This window comes from Lycium ferocissimum, chromosome 8 (assembly GCF_029784015.1).
Source record: "Lycium ferocissimum isolate CSIRO_LF1 chromosome 8, AGI_CSIRO_Lferr_CH_V1, whole genome shotgun sequence".
NCBI classification, from domain to species: domain Eukaryota; kingdom Viridiplantae; phylum Streptophyta; class Magnoliopsida; order Solanales; family Solanaceae; genus Lycium; species Lycium ferocissimum.
In genome coordinates, this window is record NC_081349.1 from 58,606,321 (window position 1) to 58,633,623 (window position 27,303).

At 35.5% G+C, this 27,303-nt stretch overlaps 2 protein-coding genes across 2 annotated transcripts; one reads left to right on the forward strand and one right to left on the reverse strand.

Moving 5' to 3' along the window:
- The first annotated feature begins 1,370 nt into the window (after positions 1-1,370).
- LOC132068777 (eukaryotic initiation factor 4A-15) lies at positions 1,371-6,520 on the forward strand. The gene is made up of 5 exons (XM_059462475.1): positions 1,371-1,531; positions 3,911-3,980; positions 4,168-4,277; positions 4,581-5,011; positions 5,653-6,520. The coding sequence occupies exons 2-5, from the start codon at positions 3,913-3,915 to the stop codon at positions 6,286-6,288; spliced, it is 1,245 nt and encodes a 414-aa protein (XP_059318458.1). The 5' UTR covers positions 1,371-1,531; positions 3,911-3,912; the 3' UTR covers positions 6,289-6,520.
- Positions 6,521-8,243: 1,723 nt separating this feature from the next.
- LOC132068778 (casein kinase 1-like protein 2) lies at positions 8,244-17,902 on the reverse strand. Its single transcript, XM_059462476.1, has 14 exons — positions 17,514-17,902; positions 17,384-17,424; positions 11,660-11,729; positions 11,426-11,574; positions 11,228-11,323; positions 11,079-11,149; positions 10,404-10,465; positions 10,245-10,308; positions 10,089-10,173; positions 9,889-10,015; positions 9,723-9,802; positions 9,586-9,649; positions 9,296-9,423; positions 8,244-8,902 (listed from the first exon to the last, which is right to left on the reverse strand). The coding sequence occupies exons 1-14, from the start codon at positions 17,587-17,589 to the stop codon at positions 8,603-8,605; spliced, it is 1,413 nt and encodes a 470-aa protein (XP_059318459.1). The 5' UTR covers positions 17,590-17,902; the 3' UTR covers positions 8,244-8,602.
- Positions 17,903-27,303: the final 9,401 nt, after the last annotated feature.

Sequence of the window (27,303 nt, forward strand, 5' to 3'; positions counted from 1 at the left end):
AATATTAAATGGAGATCAAATTATAAATAAGGTAAATTAGTCAAATTCTAATTCTAATTGACGTTTCCTTAAAAAAAACGTGCAAAAGACAACATGACAAGTAAAATGAGCTAAACCAAGAATATTCACCAAAAATTAAAAAATAGTAGTTCTTCGTTTAAATAGAAAATCAAATTTCTACTTTGTTTCGTTTTAATTTTTAAACATGTAAAATTAATTTAATAATTTGAATTAGAATTATCCAAATCAAAATTTGATAAAAAATAATAAGTATTGTTTAGGTCCAATCTACATACATTAACAATAGAATATTTTACACCTTTAAATTAATCGAATTAAAATTCAAAGTATCAACTGATGCTTAAATATTAACATTTTTTGTCTCAAGAGAGGAAAATAGTTTCCTTTTAAACAAGTCTTCTCTTTTAAAAAGTATTAATAAATTTTTGCAAACTTTGTATTCGTAGCAAACACTAATATAATAAAGTTTTGGATACGGAGCACAAACTACATTATTATATTAATCGTGTTTTGAACATAGTGTGTGTGTGTATATATATATGCATAAAAACAGTGCAAACTTATGTATGTTTATTAGCAATGCACAATATATATCTATATATATATATTATCACTACCCAAACACAACTACATACACATAGATACACTATAATTCAAAGTGTGTACGGGCATACGCCATCTAGTACGTGTATAAGCATGAGTTCTACGACGAACATTACTTCTTCCCCTTCACCCTCTTTAGAAAATCCACTCTTTCAAATTTGTCCCAAAAAAACAAAAAAAAAATCAAAGAGAAAAGGCAAAAAAGAAAATATAAGCCAGGATGTTAGCACAAATAAAATGAGATATATGTACCTAACTATTGATGATACACACTTGAGCAATTCACAAGTAGTGGCCTTCATTTTTCTCACCAGAGATATTGTTTATCTGGGACCTTTACCTCTGCAAGCAAATATTTTTTTGACAAAAAGAACAGACATGAATTGTATAAGGGAAATGAATCATTATCTATCGCACTATATATCTTGGAAAACCACAAACTGCTTGCTCGTGATCCCATTGACTCTTGAGTGACCAAAACGGTGCAGTTAATATATTGTAACTTATACAATGTATTGTCATTTAATTAATATTAAGTAGAGGTTTAATTAATAGAATTAAGAGAGTGAATTCTTAGCTTTTTAATATATAACGCATTGATTTTAAAATGAGAGAATATTAAAAAAAAGAAAATGTCAAATGGCCATAGAAAGGTATTACATGGGATTGTTTGTTTAAGGAAGTTCCAACAAGGACACGTGTTAGTAGTAGTACAAATTGTGGAAGGTGAAAGGGCAACTTGGTAAAAGCAAAAAAAGAAGGGAATCGCTTTCGTTACCAGAGGAACCCTCACACACACTCACACTTCCTTTTCCTCTTAGCATCATCGCCGTCTTCTCAAAACTGCACAGCGGAAACCCTAATTTTCTCAACTTTCATTCTCTCTTTCTCATCTCTACATCTTCAGGTGACATTTTTTTATTTTACTCAGCTGTATATGCCAGCGTGTAATCTGTTAGATACAATGCCCCTTTTTGTTTTCATTTTATTTTGAGTTAATGGTCAAAAACACTCTTAAACTTTCACTTTTTTCACGAGTTTCATATCTCAACTATCAATTGTTCCATTTACCTACCTAAATTATCGCTCACTTTGTATTAAAACACAACTCGATGTTGACTTGTCCAGTGATTTCAAATAATTATCCAACTCAGCATCGAGGTGTGTTTTAATACAAAGGGAGTGATAATTTAGGTAGGTAAATAGAATCATGGATAGTTGAGGTATGAAACTTGCGAAAAAGTGATAATTTAGGTGTGTTTTTCTATCTGTAGCTCCTTTATTTTGCTTGCTTGTGACCTTACGTAGTGCTCTCAGTCATATCACAGTGCCTGACTGGAAACTGTGTTTAAGATGTTAATTTGACTTGTATATTATAATAGTTGAAGAAAATATTGAATTAAAGGTTTTATATATAAGAATCTGAATGCTCGAAAGCTGCTATAGTTGTATATAATAAATACTCTCTCCGTCTCTGTTCCAATTTATATGACACTTTTCGCTTTCGATTGTCAAAAGAGTTGTTCATTCACCGTAATTTTTTCATGTCTTTTAAATACTTTAAATTATGGTGACTTTTCTTACAATCCTGCAACTGTTCCGTTTCTTTTGAGCCGAGGGTCTATCGGAAACAGGCTTTCTACCTCACAAAGGTAGGGGTAAGGTATGCATACATCCTACCCTCCCCAGACCCCATTATATGGGGGGTAGTTGTTGTTTTTAGTTATGGTAACTTTCTCATAGTTTCCAAATATGTAAATTTTATTTTAAAAAATTTAAAGGTTCTATATTCAAACACAGTCAAAATTAAACTTGCATCTCGAAAAGCGAAAAGTGTCCATAAATCGAGACAGAGTGAGTATTATTACTGAAATCGTGTCAGCCATTTTAGGACGTTTTAAAATGAAAAGGAGTATCATGCAAAATGGGCCGGAGGAGGTATATAGATGTAATTCTTGACGTGTGGGTTCATTCTTTTATTTAGTTGACTGAGATATTTTGTTTGGAAAGTCGATACTGTCAAGCATGATGGAGCTTTTGCTTATCTTTGGTACTTGAAAGAGAGTTGAAATTGTGTTCTTTTATGAGGCTCTGTGTGGCATTTTTTTTTCATAACCGTGGTGCTGGGGCTAGCTTGTGCGCACCTCGACTATTTCCACGAATACCTGTCACCTCCCACCAGCAACATGTATCATGTAACTTGTCCGCCAAGGATAGGACAGATGGGAAGAATCACTTAGTATTTTAGTCTCTGGTGGGGTTTGAACATGAGACCTCATGTTCCTCACCCCACTTCAGACCACTAGTTCACACCCTTGGATGCCTTTGTGGCATTTCTAAGCTGGACGAGTACGCAGAAATGTCATAATTTAAGAGAATGAATGTTGTAGTTGGTAGTTTGAGTGATGAGGCTTGTGGAAGGTGTTGCACACTGTTACTTATGCATTTTAGCATAGTTTTCTTTTAGCTAGTAACTAGTAACAATAGCACTCTAACTTTTATACAACTGACAAATGGCAGTGAAACCAAAAAATTACTTCAATGTCAGTAGTGTGCTATTTTTTAGGACCCAAGCTTCAAACTTTTTGATAAACCAGATTGAATTCATCATTCTTCAACTGAGAACTCTTAACTACAAAAGTGATGAATCACATCTTTCACATTCTATTTTTCTAATTATGCATGTGTATTGTTGTCTTTTTTTTTTTCAGCTGGTAGTTTAGGTGGTGTGAGAACGAAATTTAAATGAAATCATTTAAGTTAATTCCCATAATAAGTAAATATTCTTTCAAGTCGTTGCATGCCTTCAATTTTGCTTCTTGATGGTCGGTCACATTCTAGCAAGAGAAATTATGGGTTGGATTCTAGTGAACCAAATTAAGAACTAGCAATTTGTATAAGAAACACAGGAATCAAAAATTAAATCCAAACTTTTTCTTCATATCAAATATGTGTAGTTCATTTTTCCTTCTTAAATTCAATGGTGCAGTTCTAACCGTGCAAATGTGCAGCTAATTGTTTTTTTTTTTTTTTTTTTGTTAAATCAAGTATTATGTAGTTTATTTTTCCTTCTCAAATTCAATGGTGCAGTTCTAATCGTGCAAATGAGCTAAATTGGTCTTTTTACCTTGTTTAAGTCAAAGCATAGTTAATCGAACCAATGAGAACCTGCACATTTGTAATTGATTCAGTCAACTTGTATTGAGTTATGGTGATATTGATGATTTGATAATATTTAATTTTATCCATGATCCTTTGTTGCTGACGTGCTGTGAAATCTCTCCAGTCATGGCAGGCGCAGCTCCAGAAGGATCACAGTTTGATGCTCGTCAATTTGATTCAAAAATGAATGAGTTGTAAGTACCAGGAGCCAATTATTTTATTGCTCACTGATTATGCATTTCTAGAAGGCTGCGCTTGCTTCTTCCCTCATTTTGACCTTCTTTTTTTTTTCTTTCTGTATTTATTACTCCTATGAATTATTGCTAAAATTCCTTTAGAACATGTATCCTAAAAACCCGGCTTTTTTGGATTTCGCTGCAGGCTTTCAGCTGATGATGGGCAAGATTTCTTTACGTCATACGATGAGGTTTATGATAGTTTTGATGCCATGGGTCTGCAGGAGAACCTTCTCAGGGGCATTTATGCATATGGTTTGTTGAAACATTTTTCCGCTTTTTCTTGTACTTCATTAATGCATACATTGTAAAAAAGGGGTGGTAGACTGGTAAGTGATAACACTCGAGGTATAACTGAGTAACATCTGGCTTCTGTTTTCTTTCGACATTTCAGTTCGTGATTCTGGATCATTGCGAATGTTGTCGTTTTGCTTTACCAATCAAAAAAGGAAAAAGAAAAGAAGAAACAAACAAAGGACATGCTGCACATATGAGCTCTCTCGCTCTTTCTGTTCCTGTTTCATATGATGTACTTAATATTGGATTATTTTGATGTAGGTTTTGAGAAACCCTCAGCAATCCAGCAAAGAGGAATTGTACCCTTTTGCAAAGGTCTTGATGTAATTCAACAGGCCCAGTCTGGAACGGGGAAGACCGCCACATTTTGTTCTGGAATTCTGCAGCAACTTAACTATGAACTTGTGGAATGTCAAGCTTTGGTCTTGGCACCTACTCGTGAGCTTGCACAACAAATTGAAAAGGTCATGAGGGCACTCGGTGACTACCTTGGTGTGAAGGTACATGCCTGTGTGGGAGGAACCAGTGTTCGGGAGGACCAACGCATCCTTTCAAGTGGTGTTCATGTTGTTGTGGGAACACCTGGACGTGTATTTGACATGCTGAGAAGACAGGCACTTCGCCCTGATCATATAAAGATGTTTGTATTGGATGAGGCCGATGAAATGCTTTCCAGAGGCTTCAAGGATCAGGTCAACTATTTTAGATTGAAAATTGCCTTTGTGGCCAATATGCCCCTTCTCTCCTGTATATATGTGCATATGTTTCTTTATACATCCTTACCCCTTTTACGTGTCTGTTGTGTGAAAGGTTCTCCAACCACTTAGCTTTTCTTAGATTTGAGTTATTATGATGTGTGCAAGAAACATTTTCTTTTGTTAGTTATCCATTGTATGTGAAACGTGACTTGCGAGGAATGTTGGGTGCCAGGGGGAGGGAGGGAGGCTCAGTTGATGGCAAAAGATGGCTGTAGTGTACAGTGCTCTTAGAGTATTCAACAAGCTCAAAATTTTAATAAGTGGGCAAGAATAACATCGCTGTTTTCTGCATGTTATTTCCTATTTTTCGGATCAGGTTTGATTAAATTCATGACTTCATTCATTCAACATGTGACAATTTTGTTCAGCTTTGCACCGTGGCCAATGTGTGTCATTTTCTTTTTGTCCTTTCCCTTTTCCTTTGATGTGTTGAAGGTCTATTACCTCTACTATGAACTAAATTAGTACCGCCACACCATATTTGCATTTGTCTGTGCATCTACTGGTTGTGTCGACATGGATTATTTTCCCTAAGTTTATGCTCATGGCCTGCCCCTCTTTTCTTTTGTCTCTAGATCTACGATATATTCCAGCTCCTGCCTCCGAAGATTCAGGTTGGTGTCTTCTCTGCTACCATGCCTCCTGAGGCACTTGAAATCACAAGAAAATTCATGAACAAACCTGTGAGGATTCTTGTAAAGCGTGATGAGCTGACCTTAGAAGGTATCAAACAGTTTTATGTGAATGTGGAAAAGGAAGAATGGAAGCTTGAAACCCTGTGCGACCTGTATGAAACATTAGCCATTACACAGAGTGTGATCTTTGTGAATACTCGTCGCAAAGTTGACTGGTTGACAGACAAGATGCGAAGCAGAGACCATACAGTGTCAGCTACCCATGGTGACATGGACCAGAACACTAGAGATATTATAATGCGTGAATTCCGTTCTGGGTCCTCCCGCGTTCTCATCACCACTGATCTTTTGGCCCGAGGAATCGATGTCCAACAAGTCTCCCTGGTCATAAATTATGATCTCCCCACGCAGCCTGAGAATTATCTTCATCGTATTGGACGAAGTGGACGGTTTGGTAGGAAGGGTGTGGCCATCAACTTTGTAACAAAGGATGATGAGAGGATGCTGGCTGATATTCAGAGGTTTTACAACGTTGTTGTTGAGGAGCTGCCAGCAAATGTTGCTGATCTCCTGTAAAAAGCTATTTTCCTCCTTCAGTGGCAAAAATATAGGAGCGGGTACTATTTCGGTGGGTTCTATACATTTCTATCGCTTTCCTTCCCACTTCATTTTTACATTTTCTTTGTGTAATGTCTAATTTAGTGGTCCTAGTGTCTAAAATTATGAACTGGTGAGTAATGCACATGGGCGTTGTGTAATCCATTATTATATTATACAATGGTAGCTATTGCTAGCTTTTGACATCAAAGGGTTGTATCTGAAGTACAATGTCGAGTATTATAGTATCACTTGCAAATAGAGGCTTTGACCGCTAGATTTGGAATTGGTCTGCGATCTCTTCTACGAACAATTTTAATGTTCTTTACTAGTGTGGTTTCCAAAATAGTCGACCCTCATACAAGATTTCCATGTGTCTTCTTAATTAGATTAGGAATCCTGGTTCTTAAGCCGGAGAAAATATGAATATTATTAGGTTTCATCTGCCTAAATTGAGAACAGTTTTTGGTACATTTGCCGGTCAAAGTTAAGTAATCCTTGCTAGGGGTGTTCATGGTTCGGTTTGGGTCGGTTATTGGTTAAAACCATAACCAAACCAATTTAGTCGGTTTTTAAATGTCTAAAACCATAACCAAACCAAGTAAAATAATAACCATTTGTTTATTATTACTTTGTTTGGTTCGTTTTTCAATTTATTAGGATAATTCAAATATTCTCTCTCTACATTCTTCAAATTTCTTATGGTTCTTTTTTCTTAAGCATATGAAGGAAATACGTATTGATGGCAATGTAAAATGAAAAGAGATAATAGTAGGATTTTTACTTTTTACCCTTATGCTTACGACTTATTAAGAGTTAGAAATGTGATCACGATTTGTTGATTTAGACATATTCTTTTCATATCTAGGCCTTAAAAAATAAGTAGACCAAAATTAAATTAATAATTAAAAGGTATAAAATATCTTTAATTATTTATGAAAAGTTAATATTATACATATAAATAATTATAAATTTTATGTATATAATTATCGGTTTGGTTCGGTTATTTATTCGGTTATTTTTTACTATAACCATAACCAAACCAAATATTATCGGTTTTTCAAATTTAAAACCAAACCAAACCAAATGTCGATTTTTTTATTCGGTTTGGTTAAATTTTTTTGGTTTTGGTTTAACTTGCATGCGAACAGCCCTAATCCTTGCACCAGATTTCAATTATAGATACCACATGATCTTAGCTTATATCTACCTTAGGTCCATTTACTTCAAATTTATTTATTAGTAATGTTTAAGGAAGGAGATCAAAGTTTTACATAATTAGAGATCACCACTCTCAATTTGTCTATCACGCGTTTGAGAAAACTGACCCCAGAAAGGGTAACCTGACTACAGAAGTATTGTTCCCGTTTCACCAAATCAAGCCATACAAACATCGAAACATCAGTTGTGAAGTTGCAGCTAGTAAGGCCGCACATCCCTTTTATCTTGGTGAAGAAAGCCAAGGGACCTTAAGTAGCCTGAATTGATTGGTTATGTGTATTTTGGTGTTAGCTGGGATGGGACTTATGCCATGACTTGAATCTGTGGAGAATGTGGACCTACCTGGAATAAGGCTAGGAAGCCAAGGGACCTTAAGTAGCCTGTATTGATTGAATTTGATCATGCCATCATGCGAGTTAGTTTAACCATGCCTTGTCCTCCCCGGGGAAATGGCTTGGACCTTAATAAGTGGATGGGCCTTGTCTTTTGAATATGTGCATTTGTCACCCTTTTGTAACAAGTCCTAGGCTAGGTAAGTCTGGATAGAAACAAATCTACCTATGACCATAGAGAAAGCTAGAAATAGACCAAGGCCACATGACTTAGGAAAGACCTTTTCAAGGGGCCTTAGGGAAAGGAGAAGAGTAAAGCCAGGCTCAGCCTGGTTCAGGACTAAAAAAATATTGAGAACTGCTATTTGCACTCGAGTGACATTCATTCAACTAGAAGAATATTACTGGGGACCATTTAAATATTACAATGACCAATATACAGTTTCACTATTCCCCAATCATCTGGACAAGGTTTAAAGATTATGGAAGATGTCTGATTGCACAAACACAGAGAGCCATGCACACTGAGCTTGCATTGAAAATACCTGATATCCTGCTTTAGCATCATCCAGATCTATTTATAAATCTTTGCTTGCATGAATCACACGTTCTAGATTCCTAATTTGCAACCCGAAATTCATTTAAAAAAAAAAATCAACTTTCAGGGCCTCAATTCTTTCTGAGGTCTAAGCACACGAGTCAGAAATTTACAAGAATGTGATGAAGGGGTTTCCAATCCATTACTGACCCTTATCTTCCTCATCAAAATGGAGACTCTCAATTCCTTTAAGCGTCGATTCATAGTTCTTCATACCAGAAGTAGTCCTGCCAGATGAAGCCTGTTTAGGATCTGATGATCCAACGAGGGGGGAGATTCTCTGTCCACTTGATATTTTGTGCATGGTCGCTGGACTTGCCTCAGGCGTTCGAGAACGTGTAGGATCAGAGTCATTTCCCATAGTGAAAGTCTCACGGCTGCCAGACACTAGACCTCGCCGCAACGATCCACTTGATCGTCCCAGGAAAGTGGAGCTTGACAGCTGAAAAATTGGACGATTCATTATAATGTAGCAAAAGATCACTTATCGGATATAGGATATATAAGTTTCCATTTCCAACAACTTCGAAACCTTAAAAGAACACGTGATCTTCTTTTTTCCCTGGGACTAAGGACATACAGAACTAGATTCTCTGTCCAAATCATCTGAATTCTTTTGATGACATATGATTCTGAAGCAAGAGTTATTTTAGAACTGGCAGAGCACTTCAACAAAATAGAGAGTTACACTCAGGTTTTACTACACTTGACTATGGACTGATCTCTGACAATCGATCATGCACTAATCTATGTCCTAGAAATGGCCCTTTGAGAGCTCCTGAATTTGAATCTTACCATCTTATCTAAGTTCATATTTTATCCAGCTCATACTTACCATAGCATCCTTGCTGGTAGAATCATTTCTGAGAGGACTCTTCTGCTTGGACAAACTTCCAGCATTTATAAGCGGCCCAGAATTTCTCCTTCGAGAAGGATCTGCTGGTTGTCTTCCTTCTTCCTCACCTGCAAATGATTGAGTAGGCGCAATGAAAATCCAAACGGAAGAGACAGTAAGGTTTCTACCAGTACTCACAAGTAGGTGACAGAGCCAGAGACATTAAAAATAAACCTCAATGTTCTCAATTTTAGAACACAAGAATAAGAAAAGGAATACTGGAAGATCACCTGACCGCCTCTCTGCATTAGGGATAACTGGAGGCATGCCTGAGCTGGTTCCAACACCAGGGCCCTAATAAAAGCAGCCATCATAAGATCTAAGCTCTGCACATATATAGAAAAAGCGAAATTTCACCCCTTACAAGAAGTCGGGAAGCAGGAGCTGCAATTTGCGATTGCTGATATTTCAATATGGTCCAATCAAAAACATAGTCAAACTGAAAGCCTGCATTGCAAATAGAAGTGTAAAGGGGAGCCTAGATTGCATAATACCAAATAAAGCTAAAAACATCTTTCAAAATTCATTTAGACCTTCGCGGATGAAGAGGTCACGAAATATTCTCTTCAGATAAGCATAATCTGGTTTATCCTCAAAGCGTAGTGAACGACAATAATGGAAATAGGATGCAAATTCAGTAGGATAACCCCGGCATAAAGCCTGCAAAATTATAGACCAATGTTCCATAGATATGTCTAAAGAAAATCCAATCACCAAATCGCAAATAAATTACCTCAATAGATGTTGACACCTTCTTTTCACTTATTTTCTCATACTTCTGCTTCTTCGTTCCTGCTTTCAACCCCTGCCAGGGGAGACTGCAATAACTAGATGTCAAACACAAGCTGAATAAAACAATAGTGAGGAAAGAAGTTGCAGCAAACTTTACCTTCCTCTTAGGAAGTACATCAGGACATATCCAAGAGATTCCAAATCATCCCTCCTGCTTTGTTCTGTAACAGCAGCAATAGCATATAAAGTGAGAAATACAGCATTGTCGAACTATACAACAAATAGACACAAATAAAAAAAAAACAGGAACACTTACCGATACCCAGGTGAGTATTCATGCTAGCATATCTTGCAGTGCCTGTCAAGTTTTTGTTCTCCCTGCAGTGCCAAATTCCATATAAGGCACAGACAAAATACAAACACAAATGCCAAATATGTGAATGCATGTGCATGCACACAGAAAAAAATTCAGGGGCACTTTTAGTGAAGATGGGAGCAGCGCTATGTAGCATTTAACAGTCTTCTAAAATGGAATACACATACGTCCCCATCATAAGATTTTTCCACAGCACCAAGACATGCATTTGTTACATAACATATCTTAGAGAAATGCACTTCGAATTGTCTTAGCATCATCTACACACCTGCCACACGCTGTAATTTTCACATATCCACAGCTGGAGTATTACATTTTCCTAACTAGAGACAAAAAGAATTATATCTGTTTCTGTGATAATTGACAAAAACTTTCTTCAAATAGTATCATCATATCCAAAGGTAGGAAATTTATGCATATAGACTGCTCAGTCTTTTCTCTTCAGCTGGGAGTTCCAAAGTGAACTGAAAAAAGACTTCTGCACCTATTATAATCAAGGAGAAGAACGGTTGGGCAAGGGGAGAAATTCCTATGAACTATACTGTTAGCCTATTCTCAATGAAAAGAAACACTGTCACTGCAAACACTAATGCTCTAACAAAATTATTATATTACCTGTAAGGTATGTGTTGGTGAGATGAAGTGTCACGGTACTTCTTGGCCAGACCAAAGTCTATAACATAGACCTGCAGTTTAAGTCAAATAAAACTATAGTGGGAAATTGTGGTAACAAGAGTAAAAATTTAATAATCAAAATATAGAACCTGATTTGCACGCCTTCCCAAGCCCATAAGAAAATTGTCTGGTTTAATATCACGATGCAAAAATGATTTCGAATGAACAAACTCAATGCGATTTATCTGCAGTAAAACCAGAATAGCCATGTAACCAGCAAGTTTAGGTGGGACTAAGCCAAAATGAGAAGCATTATTCTAATGAGAAGCATTATTCTAACTGCTAACCATTTGATCTGCAAGCATCAGAACTGTCTTCAGGGAAAGTTTCCTACTGCAAAAATTAAATAAATCTTCAAGACTGGGTCCAAGCAAATCCATGACCAGAACATTGTAATCTCCTTCCACACCGAACCACCTCACATTTGGTATTCCAGCTACAACAGAAGTAACAGAATTAGAACGCTTATTCGTGAAAATGTAGTCAAAAAGAGAGTAAAGACAAACAGAAACGGCTATTACTTCCTCCCTGCAAAATTCTATACAACTTTGACTCATATAGCAACTGAGGATGCTTTGTTTTGACATTCTCCTGCAATATGACCAGCATTTATCAGAGCCTAAAACATAAGAGAAGATATAATAATGCACAAGTCATTCACATAGTTGGGGCCAAAAGAAAAAAATGGAAAAAAAAAAAAAAAAGAAAGAGATGAACACTTCAACAGACACAACATACCCAGATGATCCCACATGGTGGGGTTTGGGGAGGGTGGGGTGTACGCAGATATTTAAATAAGAAAAAGATAAACACTTCCAGATATGTAATCTTATGACGTATTTGCAATACAGGAATATGCCATACATGGGGGATGGGGGTATTCTCCATCTTTTTCCCAGTCCAAGAATCAACTGATGGCTGTGTTTCAAGGCTATGAACAATGGTACGGTTATGTAGTATTCATGTAGGCAGCTATGGGTACCAGCAATTCTAATTCATTTTGTGTGAACACCGTATGTCCAAGAATAAACTGATGGTTGTGTTCCAAAGCTATGAACAGTGGTGTTATGTAGTATGCATGTAGGCGGCTGCAGGTACCAGTAATTACAATTCACTTTGTGCGAACACCATATGTCCAAGAGGAAATATTAGATCACAATTTGACCTATATGCACCAACTCTTTTGCCGGATCCTCGCTGATAATTGTGTTTACGCACTGATCCCTAACAGTAAAAAATTTCAGTGGCACTTGGAAAAAGTCATCATTTGTCAATTAATTCCCCTACATTTGCTACAAAGTGTGAGGGACCGACTACAATTCCCTCCGTTGCAGAAATACAAAAGATGTCCAGTTGGAAGCTCAATAACCGAAGAGTAGAACTTCAATGGCTATACAAGTATCATAGCATTACAAAACAAAGAAACTGTGAATATTCCCAAAATAAATCCCCCTAAATTAACCTCAATGCATAATGTTCCTTTCATAACGAAATCAATCTTTAGATGCCAAGTCACACAGCAAAGACAAGATGTCCTCACCCCTGGACAAATGAAACTAATTTTCACCCAATTTGACTTGACTACCACAATACCCAAAAAACATAATAGCATTCACCTTCCTTGAATTTCCCTGCCTTGTCAAACAGCCGTAGCACAACAGCCGCAACTTTCATAGTCTCAGATTAGAGGAATTCTTGGGGATTAGAATACTGGCAATATTTTGAATCGAAGCTGTGATATGCTCAACCAAAACCCCTTTACAGTTGGGATAACATTTTGCAATGGTTGCTGGATGAGAGGTGATTCTGGAAGGGTTTTTTGTCTCTGTTGTCTGGAAGAGCAGACAACAATCCCCGACAATATGATTTCAGGTTTGTTTTAAAATTTATGCTGTCTTTGTTTGCTGGCGATGCGTAAGTAAACGCCTGTTAGCCTCAGTCAACCAGGGACCAAAACTATACGCTAAGTCCAATTGAGAGTCAAGTGTGCTCAATCAACAATCAAATAATATGGGGACCAAAAGTGGAGTAATGCAATAACTAAGGAGCCAAAACTACTATTTCCCAAAAAGTTAATGTTCTTGAAATACTTCAAATTCATGTATGATAACACATTTGCTTGCATTAAGATCATTTTAATCATAAATCTTGTATCAACATAGCATACATGCCCAACTTCCCAAACAGTGAAAAAATTGTCCAATACAAGGAACGAGGAAGCAGAAAGGCTTCATTCACATGTACTTAGACAATTCTAAAATCTAAACTAAGACAGCTATAGCTGATGCTCACAGTAACTCAATTACGTCAACTAAGTTACCCTAATAAGTCATCAACTACCTAATTTGACGCATAACGGCATAAGTTTCTAAAAACAACTTCTTTCCAAATGAACACCTAAACTCTTCTGTCCTAAAATGGAGATTTGCAGTCATAACGACTAAGATTTAAATTTTTCACTCTGCAGTTCAATATGTGGCTTCCTGATAACTGGGACTATCCCTTTGGGGACAAGTAAGGGATGACTTCAACACATAATTGATAACTTCAGCGTATGTCCTTTCTTCTTGGTCTTCTGCAAAGGTACGTCCGTTTCAGGGTCAGCAGAAGGGGAGCCGGGTCTCTTTCAAGACACGGCCAGAAGCGAATCAAGCCCCTCGGATATTACCTTGATCGAATGAGGCTTCGGCCCTGAGCGAGGCTCAAAACATGTTGAGCGCTTCGCCTCGCTTTATGTGCGCTTCAGTCAGTGTTATCAAAAGCGCAAAAAAGCTCTAAGGTCAGCTGGAGCTTTAAGCGCAAATAAAGCATGGGCTTTAATGAAAAAAGGCGCAATGGTGCAAAAATACAAATATATATATACAGTCCAAGACTGATAATAATAAGCATGAATAACAAATATATGGACAAAGAAATTGTAAAAACATTACGATAAAGTGAAATATCATTTATCTCGTATCATGTCTTCAAGAGAGGCTAATTGGCAAGGAAAAGTACGTCTTAGGGCCTTGATGATGACATTGAAGCGCACATAAAGCGAGGCGAAGCGCTCAACATGTTTTGAGCCTCGCTTCAGGGCATAAGCGCGCTTTAAGCGCCTTTGACAACACTGGCTTCAGTGTCATCATCAAGGCCCTAAGACGTACTTTTCCTTGCCAATGAGCCTCTCTTGAAGACATGACACTAGATGATTGATATTTCACTTTATCGTAATGTTTTCATAATTTCTTTGTCCATACATTTGTTATTCATCTTATTATTATTAGTCTTGGACTAAACATATATATATTTGTATTTTTGCACCATTGTGGCTTTTTTCATTAAAGCCCATGCTTTATTTGCGCTTTGCGCTTAAAGCCCCAGCTGACCTTATAGCTTTTTTGCGCTATTCGCTTTTGATAACACTGGCTTCGGCACGTTATGCGGGACCACCTTGACTAGAATCCCATGGTTCTTGGCTTTCCACCCTGAGAATTTGATCACGGACTTCCAAGTCCGCGCAGATTCTTCCGGAAGACTTAATATAGCTTGTACCCAGTCAGCCAGTCTGAGTACGGCAGTGTTGTGAAAGGCGCTCGCCTTACGCCTTTTGGTGTGAGGCGTGGCATTTCCTAAAAGGCGAGGCTATGGCATATGGCGACTAAGGCGTCGCCTTTTGATTTTTTTTTATTTTTTATTTTTCAAAAAGCTGGCTGACTTTTTTAAAACAGAACAGAATAAAGAGACAATATAATGCTGACACTCTTGTGGTTGTAGAATTTGGAGATCTTGAAGAAGAATAGATGTTGCTTCGTTATAATTTGGTTAATGCTAACACTCAGGGACCTTATGACTTATTAACTATCTAGTTGGAGACTTTTAGACTTTAGCATCAACTATCAACTATCTACTTTTAATTTTTCAATTGAAATATTTGCTAGTATTTTGTGAGTATTTGAGTTTTTGGGTATTTATATATGCATATTTAATATTTTAATTTTTTGTGTTAATTCTCGCCTCGCTTCTAAAAGGCGCTCGCCACGCCACGCCAAGCCTCGCCATGAGGCGTGAGGCGAGCCCTTGTCGCCACGCCTCGCCTTTCGCCATCCTAAACACTGGGGTACGGTCTTCGGAGTCCAAAACTGGGGGAGCTATTCCAAGTTTCTGGAAAAGGCAAATGAGCCACAGGGACAATATCGGACGAAAGAACTACGACGAACCAATCTATCCATCCCCGATCTAGATCATCATCTGCGTTGGTAAGAATGTTCCAATGACCTTGACCGGACAAAGTAAAAAATATGTTGGTAAGCATGTTCCAATGACCTTGACCGGACAAAGTAAAAATATGTTGGTAAGAATGTTCCAATGACCTTGACCAGACAAGGTAAAAATACCGCCTTTAAAGGTTTTTGGTTTGTAGAGGCAGAATAGGTGCTCGAGGGTAAAGGGTAAATCGACATTGTTACAAAAATACATGAGGCAGCCGACTACCCTCCAAAAAACCGAGCCCACTTGTGCCAGGCACACCCGGTATCCGGTGCTCGGAATGGCCCAATCAACAATCGGTACGTGGTTGAGGCATTAATCGCAAAGAACACGTGTTCTAGGCATTAAATGCAAAAGGTCGCGTGTTCGGGTCATTAAATGCAAAGAGACGCGTTTCTTCACTTCTCGCGTGTCAGAGGTCTTCTCACTCTTCTCCATTTCCTTTCCCGCCAAGAAATCAGGAACTCTTCCACTTCCCAAATATATTTCATTGAATACCTGAAAAGTGGGGGACTATCTATATGGGGTGAAACCCGGGCCTAGCAGGTGGATTAGTCGAATCCAACACGTGGAAGTTTTAGCTCCAATCAGATCCGAACCTACAATGGTTTTCCCGGTTATGGCCCGGAAACATCCTTGAACCACTATCCCCGGTATGTCTTGCACCGGTGCCGTCTCGTATGACGAGAACTATTCCGTGGCCCGGCGACCAGCGATACCGTTTCCATCGGATCTTTTCTCCTCGGTCACAAAACACCTTCCAGCTGGAGTGCACTCACAACGACTTTCAGGCCTGACATTCTCGAGCCCAAGGCTAGTGCTAAGACACTGTTTGATAGTATTTGTACACTGTTGAATACTCTTTACACACTGTTGCATAGTCTTTTCATCATGTTGTACAGTCTTTTCTTTTGGCACGTAAGTATACCCTCCCCTAGAAAGAAAGGGATTGGCATTCTCTTAAAAAGAACACCATTGTGAGTTCAATCGTTCAACTAAGAGCATTCCATCTACTTCTAGTTCTTGTTTCTTTGTTTATGCAATTTACATCCTTGATCTTACTTATATCTCCGGCTTAACCACACGAAACAAGAGTTTGATCGGTTATAATTTACTTGCCTTTTACCCCTTTCTTAAAAATTCAACTGTTATCCTAAGTTACAAATTTGGCGGTAAACAACTACCAAAATACCCGAAAACCATAATAGTATTTGATGCTCACATAAATACATCAACTACGTTACCCTAATATGCCATCAACTACCTAATTTGGCACATAAGTTTCTAAAAACAGCTTATTTCTAAATGAACAACTAAACTCTTCTGTCCTAAAAGGAGATTTCCAGTCATGACCACTGAGAATCAAATTGTGATTCTGCAGTTCAACATGTGGCTTCTTGATAAGTGATAACTGGACTATCCCTTCGGGGACAAGCAAGGGATAACTTCAAGACATAATTGATAATTTCAAAGTCAACCATCAACCCAAAAAAAGTTACTCCCTCTGTCCCAATTTATGTGGCACTCTTTCCTTTTTAGTCAGTCCCAAAAAGAATGACACTTTTCTATATTTAGTAACAATTCAACTTTAAATTTATCTTTTTACCCTTAATGAAATGAGTTCTAGCCACACTATTATTTTAGACCCCAGGTTTCAAAAGTCTTTCTTTATTTCTTAAACTTCGTACCCAGTTACTCCCTTCATCCCAATTTATGTGGCGTCCTTCGGATTTCGAGATTCAAACAAGTCTTTTTTTTTTTACCGTAATTTTTTTCGTATATCTTTTAAATATTTTGAATTGTCAATTATTGCGACTTATATTTTTAACGTAATTTCCAAATAAGTAAATTTTATTTCAAAAAACTTAAATATTCCGAATTCACAGTCAAAATTAAATTGTTTGACTCTCGAAATCCAAAATGTGACACGACCTCCAGTAAACTGTTAAAAAAAAAAATCAACAGAACTGAATTAATTACTAAAAGAGATGACTCACCAGCTTAATTGCAACCTCCTCATTAGTCTGTATATTAATACCTGCACCAAATAATCACAATTAAAATAAAATAAAAAACAGTGAAAAAATAACATCAATTTATCCAAAAATTTATGAAAACATAACTCACCAAGATAGATCTCTCCAAATGATCCACTTCCAATTTTCCGACCTAGTCGATACTTATTTCCAACACGTGGCTCCATTTCAAAACCCTAATTACTCACTCAATTTCCAGCTTTTTAACTCAAACAAAAAATGAAAGATTAACTGAGTTTAGTACAGAGATCTAAGAGACTTTTCTTCGAAGTCTTGATTTTTGTGTCATGGCTGTGTATATAGTAGTACAAATTTTGCTAGGGTTTAGTTTGAAGAAGATATTATATATATATAGAGAGAGAGAGAAAAGAATCTTGATAGTGTTTCTCTCTCTATATTTATATACGCAAACATATGCTCTGTCCTTTTTCGGTTTTGAGTTTGCCAGTGAAGTGTGTCGTGCAAGTATGGTAACTCAGAGGTTCGATTGGAAGGGTTTTAGAGGGCGGGGGAGGGGTGCGTGTGTGTGGGGGTTGGGGGTCAAAAAAAAAAGTTATGAGCCGTTTGGTTTTTGGATTCTTGCTTATAAAAGTTGCCTATGTTGTTTTTAGTTTTTTTTTTTGAGTGTTTGGCTTAATTTCAAAAAAGCTCATTTTGTGCTTAAAATAAGCCCAAAAAATTAATTGGATTTGTTTGGGCTTTAACTTATCTAAAGAACTTATATAAAACAAATTTTTATAAGCTACTTTTTTTAAGCCCATCCAAACAGGCTCTATGTCCGTTTGAACGTAATTTTAAATCACGATTGAATTTTTTTATGTTTTATTTGTTTCATATAAATGAAAAATCACATAATTTGTCAATCCTATTAAAAAATCAACTTTTATATAATCTTACCAAAAGAGCAAACTATAGTGTATAAGCAAGTTATCAAAATATCAAGGCGCATTATTAATAAATCGCATATCTGAATACATCCTACCCATATGTTGTTGTTGTTTGTTATATCTGAATGTTTTCTTTTATAAATAAATACTTGCAATCACATGTTATTACAAACTCTTAAATACACATAATTTATAAGGGTTCACCAACTCAAAAAAATCAATAATAATAATAATAATAATTAGCTATTTTTTAATATAATCTTGCAGTGAAGTGTGTTGTGCGAATAATTTTGAGAGGGCAACCCACAACGAGTAAAAAGTAAGTTAAAAAACATTAGGGGCCTGTTTGGAAAGCCACCCAGGTAATTGGAATTGGGTGTAATTAGGTGTAATTACACAGTTTGGTCTGTTTGTTTGACCGGATAATTACACAGTTAGGTGGGAGTTGGGTGTAATTGAGAGGGTATAATTACATTCTCCAATTCTCGAGAGGAGGTGAGGGTGTAATTACATCCTGTAATTACAGGGTTACTTTTTAATTTATTTTTTTTAATTTTATTTTAATTTGTTTTCTTTTTTAATTTATGTTTTATTTCTATTATTTAATTTATTTTAATTTCTTTTCTTTTCTAATTTATTTTTTATTTCTATTATTTCATTTCTTTTTTATTTTTCTTTTTAATCATTTGTATTTTTTAAAATATATTTTTATTTTTATAGAATTTATATTTCATTTCCTTTCTTTTCATTCCCAACCTTTACCTCTTGTGCTTCCATGTAATTCTTTCGTATTTTTTTTAATTTTTTATTTTATTCATTTAGTATAACCGTGTTAATATTCTAATTTTGAAACTACATCTCTTAATAGTAGAAAGAATGAGTCATTAGAAAACTTGGCATATAAAAAGTGACGTTATTAAAGTAGAATTTCGTTGTGAATGAGGTTATTGACTTATATTTTTCCTTTCCTTTGAATTATAGGAGTATTTACTTATGTTACGTTGAAACTTACTTATGTAACGTTAGAATTTGACATAAGAGTGGTATGTTAAAAATATTCTTTCGGATTTTGAATTTAGGTTATATTTTCGATTTTAAAAATATTTGTTTTAGTACTATTGACTTGTTATTTCACATTGTATGTTGTTTATTTTTCACTTACAGTTGATAGAATTATTGTCAAACATTTGAATAGTGTTATGGCATAATATTTATAAATATTCTTTTTTTGTCAAACATCCAATCCCATGATGTTCTCACAAAAAGGTATGCTTTTAATTTTTATAATCAATTAAAATTAAAATATTATTAATTTGAAATTATATATCAATTATTTTTTACATTATTAGTTACAAATATATGATTATTAATTAACATATTTTCAAGAAACAATATATTATTAAATAACTAATTTATTATCATTTATAAAGGCACATATATTTCAAATATTAATTTTAAATTTTTTATAATTAAATTTTAGTTTTAAATTAAAATAACTGTGTAATTTCACATGTGCAACCAAACAACACGCTTGTAATTACACTGTAATTACATTATGACAAACAAACATGTCATCGTAATTACAATACTGTGTAATTATTAGGCTGTGTAATTAGTAGGACAGTAATTACACCAATTTCAATTACCACGTGGCTTTCCAAACAGGCTCTAGGTGCAATTCGTTAAGTGGGGTCAGGACAAGTGGCCTACGCACCGGCAAAAGCCGTGTATGTCCCGTGACTTCAAACTAGTGTGTTTGGTTCTTTCTTCGTTTATCTTCTTTCTCAACCATAGTTAGACCACCCTATAATATTGTTGGTTTAGAATTTTCGGTTGTTATAATGACTAGTTATTATTCATTTAATCATATTTAGCTATTTGTCCTAGCGGCTAAAAACTGATTTTGAAAAGTGTTTTTTTAAAAAGTACTTTTAATGAAAAGCAGTTTGTATTTGGCTAATTTATACTATATTAAAAGCACGAAGGGCCTTAGAAATGTTGATTGAGCTTTTCTTATTCATTAAAAGACTCCATAATAGACAAAATTGTCATTTTATAATATTTAGGACTTTAAAATCAACTAAAATTTATTTATTAAATCTTTCTTATTTGACTAAAAGTCTAAATATTTAGGACTTTAAATCGGTTAAAAAAATATTTCGATGTAAATTTTTTTCCTTAATGTTATTAGGGTTAGCAAAAGACATCTATAAAGCAAAGGTACAATTAGCCGTCATCGTATCCGTACTTCCAGTCAGGGGCGGAGCTAGCCCTTTGGACGCGGGTTCGGCCGAACCCAATAGCTTTTGTCCGAATCATATATTTGTATTAAAACTTTTGTCAAATGTGTACAAATTATTAATTCAGAACCTTGTAACTTTAAAGAATTAAAACCCGAACCCACAAACTTCGAATCCTAGTTCCGCCTCTGCTTCCAGTATTCATGCGTTTGGACAAAGGAGAGCTTACGTGCAAGATCCAAGGGAAGCAAATAATTACTAAAGCCATTAATTTGCTCACACAAAGATTCCAAGGTTGGGCGTAGTTTTATGAAAGGGAAAATGATTTAATAATACTACTTAAGACTCTATATTACAAAACATAAAGATACTTTTTCTTATTTACAAAACATACCGACAAAATTATAAAGTATACCAAATAGAATACCAAATTTGGACTTAATGAGATACCCACAATTTTGGGCATGGTTTTCCGTTAGTGCGCTCCGGAAAGAAGGAGCAAAGGCGAAAAAGCTCAAGTGATTTTCCCTTGACTCTTTGTCAGGCCAGGATTTTTTAAGGAAAAGAATCTGATTTTAAATGTGGACTTAATTATAGGATAGTTACCAATCAACTTCTTCTCTTTTTTTAAAAGATTCTTCTCTCTCTCTCCCCCTCTATGATAGACACCATTTCTAGACCTAAAATTCATCTTCTCTCATAATATAAATTTTCAAACTAATATTACGATTTTTTTTAATTACTGACATGTGTATCAATTGTATATAAAAATTGATTTGTATCATTTTGAGATATGTGCGATCATTGTGTGTTTGAAATCTGTATAAATGTTGAAAACTAGTACATGTATGAAATGTGTATGGAATCTGCTATATACTATCATTTTTAGATATATGTGGCATAGTGTGTATGGAATGCGAATAAATTCGATATAAATTAATCTAAAAAATGTTGAAAATTATACGGGTATGGAATGTGGTTTGTATCAATCAAAAAACTTAATATACATATATACTTTCTCATAATTTATACATACTTTGATTAGATTTTATACAATTTATATGTACTTTATCATAATCAAAATATACATACAACTTTATACACATTTCATACATAAAAATTATAACGAATTTATACATTTATATATATTGCATACAAAAATTTACACAAATTTATTTTCTGATGTATGAACTTTGTATGGAATCTGGTTTGTATCAATTACAAATTTATTGTACATATTTTCTCAAAATTTATACATATTTTGATTAAATTTTATACAATTTATATGCACTTTATCATAATCAAAATACACATAATTTTAATACATATTTCATATACAAAAATTATAACAAATTTATACGATTATACATATTGCATATAAAAATTATACATATATGTTTTCTGATGTATATAAAAACTACCGATTAGTATTGACTTTTTGAATAAAAGTTGAAAAAACTTAGAGAACAATATCTCTTAATTTTGAATGGCGAGATAAAAGTGGATGAAATAAGGGAGCATGGAGAAAATCAGGTAACAATATATTTTAATTTTGATTGGAGAGAGAAAATTGGATAAAATAATGAAAGCAATCTCCTTACCTTATTTAATGTGTTTTATTTAATTTTTTTAATTTACCTGATTTGTATAGATTTTGTAACAAATCTATTGATATATTTTGTAAACTGAAAAGTATCGTTATATTCCGTAAATATAACCGCTTAGTATGTACATATATGTTTTTTGCCCTTTATGAAACCTTTTTATTAAGTAGTTTATTTTCTTTTTGGACATCTATATATATAATTGAAGCTGGAGCAGTGCATGGTACGTAGAATTTTTACAAATTGTCACTTTATCTGGTGATTGAAGTGTGTACAAAGTAAATTGATTGACCTGCGTTCATTTATGATTTGTAAGTTATTCATGTCCATTAGGTTCCATGGATTGATTGGATACATAATTCTAATATGCATCCTGGTGTTGTAAGTATTTCATGTTAATATTCACGTTGATTGATTATATATGTTCTTTTGTTTAAGATATGTTGATTTTGGTAATTGAAGAGAGAAAATTATGTCCATGCACGTGCCATCACTGGTTATAGCAAGGCAGAGGAGCAATTATATTTTACATTGTGCCACATTATGGTACTACACAATATAGAAAATTAGTACTCTCTCTGTCCCAATTTAAGTGATTCTTTTCGTTTTTTGAGAGATAAACGAGGAAAACTTTGACCGCGATTTATTTGTATGCCTTTTAAATATTTTAAATTGTTAATTATTGTGACTTCTAATACTTTCTATGTAATATGTAAATGTATGTCTGAATTCATGGTCGAAATCAAGAACTTTGACTATCGAAATCCAAAATATATCACATAAATTGGGACAGAGTAAGGGTGACGAAGAGGACGGGACGATAGGGGACTTAATGGGCAGATGGGACGGGACGGGGGACCTTTTAAATGGGGATCAAGGGGGACTAGGACAGGGGGGGGGGGGGGGGGGGGGATTATAGGGGATTTTTTGGGGGCCGTCCCGTCCCACTCCAAGTTGGGACGGGATTGGTCGGGATGGGACGGGGGGGAGGGGGTGCTTTTTTTAATTTATTTAAATATTTAATTTTAAAGTTCTAAATAGACACAAATTTAATATAAAACTTCAAACTTAACATTTAAATTGATAACATTTAAAAACTATTTATTTTTTATAACTTATAACTTTAAAGTCTTTAAATGTATTTTTCTAAGGGCTATTTTTTGAACTTCTTAGAGCTATTATTTTTAATTTATTACATAATATCAAATATAATTTCAAGTCTTTATAAAATTTGTAAAGAATTGCATTTTTTTAGTAGTTATGCAAAGAAAAATATTTTCAAGTAAGAACTTTATGTTTATTTATTCAAAATAGATCTTTTAAATTTCATAAAACTTTATTCAAAGTCTCAAATATAAGAAAGCACCCTAATCTACACAAATGGCACCTTTCTAGGAAGGGTTCTGTTTCAATTAGGCCTCTAAGTTACTATAAGATCACCTAATCTACACAACCACCTTCTAGGAAGAGTTCTGTTTCAACTAGACATTTAAGTAGTTAACTGTAAATTATCACACTAAAACTTGTACGGATCTATGTACATTTTTTCTAAATGTCGTATCGCTTCCGTTGCATCCAATTCTGGAATTGGCACTGTTGCTTGACGGTCCATAAGTTTCATGCCGTCATCGCTGTTAGTGTTGATTATCTGTCACGACCCAACTGGAGGGCCGCGACGAGCACCCGGTGCTAGCCCACCCGGGCACCCCTTTTTCATACTTATACTTCACATTCTAGGTGAGCCACATCATTACATCATACTTTTCGTTCGTCATCATTCTAAGCTCATCGGGCAAATAACATATTTATATCATCAACAACATCTATGCCCATATATACAGGTACATGCGCCGACAAGGCGAACAAAATAACATCCCAAATATAGGCCGACAAGGCCGAACATATCTAACCATATACACAATGTCTACGAGCCTCTAAGAAGGGTACATCATATCATGTCATATGGGCGGGACAGGCCCCGCCGTGCCCATGAATATATACACAAAAGAATATATATACCAAAAGCTGCGACTCCGAATGAAATGGAGCTCGCTATGTAGTCCACGAGATAGTACGGCTATGGATCAAATTGTCTCCCCTGCCACCGCGGCATGACGCGGCGTCCACAAACAAAGGACGTCAAGACGAAGAATGTACCGAGTATGTAAAGCATGATCAATATCAATATGGAAGCATAAAGGATAACATCCGAAATAATACAATTTTGGGAGATAATAGCATCATCATCATGGCACTTACCTGCTTTCCATAGGGACGTTCCATTTCTATTTCACACTCGTGTGCATACATTTGTATTCTTGCTCATTTACCTTTCTGTATCTACTTTCATGTTCGTATTCATGTCTCCTTTCATACTCATGCTCATATCATATACATTGCGTATTTATAGCCCTTACTTGGCACTTACATAATCTTAACATAGTCGTACTCATAAAGATGTAATATACATAGCATAATCGTACTCATATAGATGTCATACATATAGTATTTATATAGCCTACCCGACACGAAGGTTCGAGGTTTTAAGGGTGTTCATGGTAATTTGTTATTGGTTAAAACCATAACCAAACCAATTTAGTCGGTTTTTAAATGTCTAAAACCATAACCAAACTAAGTAAAATAATAACCACCGGTTTGGTTATTGTCGGTTTGGTTCGGTTTGGTTCGTAGCCGACAATTCAAATATTCTCTACATTCTTCAAATTTCTTATGAAGCTCTTTTTCCTCACTACCACAAGTTGCGAACTTTACAGGAAAGACATGCCGATGGCAATGAAATGAAAAAGAGATAGTAGGGTTTTTACTTTTTATGCTTACGACTTATTATGACTTGGACATATTCTTTAACCATAGGCCTTAAAAATAAGTAGACCAAAATTAAATTAATAATTAAAAGGTATAAAATATCTTTAATTATTTATGAAAAGCATATAAATAATTATAAATTTTATGTATATAATTATATACCATAACCAAACCAAATATTATTTAAATTTAAAACCAAACACAAACCACCAAATATCGGTTTTTTTATTCGTTAAAGGTTTTACGTACTCTAGTTTTACGTACCCGACCCTACCAAGGCTCGGTCTCGGCCCTACCAAGGCTGTGGTTATTATTGTTATTCTTACCCAATTTGCAAGTGGTGCGCGCGCGTCGTGATATATAGATATACATACATACTTACTTTCTATATTCTACCCGGCCATATAAGCTCGGGGTTCACAATAGCCTCTCATGGGCACACATACATATACTAGCTCATATCTATCTCTTAGCCTTTTTACTATCGTTATTCATTACATTCTATCCTTAGAGCATTACTCGTCGTACAAGGAACTTAGTACATTCGTATCACTTGAGCATCATTGGCTTAATAGCTTCTCGAGCTAAGATCATTAGAAAGTATCATGGACTCATAAGAGATGAACAATTGGTCCAAGAACCATGCCTTATGAAAGAAGGGTTAGCCTTACATACCTCGTCGTGCGACTATTCTATCGCTTGAGCGTTCTTCTTCAAAGCTCACGTTCTACCTTCATTGAAGTGCATACTCATATTAGATGATGGATAGCATTAGCATTCATGACTAATTCTAGAGAAAATCGGACAGCATCTCCTTTATTTATACGACTTTCCTCGTATTACATATCAACTCCCAAACATCAATAATAACATTCATATTATCATCATAATAGCTTCTAGTCATCTACATTACTCTTACTTCACAATTCTCTTCACTTTATCCATATCCATAGCCATAACTCGTCAATACGTTCATTCACATACAATGTCGTTTTCCATACTCTCAATATCATTTATAACATGATTATATTCATGAAGCATCAAGAATCATAACTCGTTCCAAACGTTTACTCAAAAGTGCTACTATTCACACATTCATGACCCATTACTTATTTTCTTTCGTAATTCGAGTGTTTCATCTTCCCAACACTTTATATAACATGGAAACATCATAAAACTTACCTTAGATGGTGTAGGATTGAACCTTGGTTGCCTAAACCTCACTTGAGCCAAACCCTAGATTTTCCTTTGCTTGGATTTCTTGCTCTTGATGAACATTAATGGTTTTCCTTACTTTGATTCACTTGGTTTGATGATTAAGACCTTTGATCCCTTTGTGTTCTTGTTCTTGGAACAAATATGGAACCACTAGAGCCTTTAGAGAGAAGTAGAGAGAGGTTGGAAATGAAATAATGAAGTTGGGAACTCATTTAAACACTTAAAACATTTCGGCCGTCGGGGATTCCACGATTGTTCCACGGTCCGTGGAACCAAGTGTGTCCGTGGAGCTGGTCGTGGTTCACGACCAGCCAGCTGCCGGTACTCTCTCGCGCTGGCAGTTCCACGGACCCATCCACGGTCCGTGGAATGCAATGCTGGCCGTGGATCTGGCCGTGGAACTCACAGTTCCACCAAGTTTGATCCCGTCGTCTCGTTTGATCTCCAATCCTTATGGAACCTTCTTAACACTTGTTTATCATTTCATTGGCAATCTAAGGGGCACTATAACTCTTCCCCAACCCATCATTAGGTTGTCATCAACTTATTACTCATAAATCCTTTCCGAAACTTATCGTATACATGGCCTTCTCTTGGCAACTTTCTTATCCAACATCGGATGTCTTTCAATCTCATTTAGAATCATCAATTGCTATGTCTTACTTTTTGAAACATCGTATACTTCATATTTCTCTTTAGCCTATTCACTGTGCATCAACGGAAAATTTTTCCGAGGTGTAACATTATCTCTTCATATTCTTTTTCTTCTTCGTGACGGGTTAATTTTGGTAGCCCACAATTTCTTCTTTCTGCGTTGACCCAATCCCTGAATAAGACAGAAATCTCCAAGCTATCTTGTGCTAATGAATGTCCGTGTTCTCCGAGTGAAATCATGTCACGCTAAAAGCTGCCTCCGAAGCTACTGATGATGATTGAATAGTTGGGATATCTCGAGCCATTTTTTAGAGTAATGGAAATGACTTGCCACGCTCCCTCCATAATCCTAAAATATCTTCATTGTCGTCGTCCATAATGATGCTTTCCAATCCCTGATTAAGATAAGATTCAAGATCACTTTCATTTTAAGTAGAAGCAATACCAAGCCA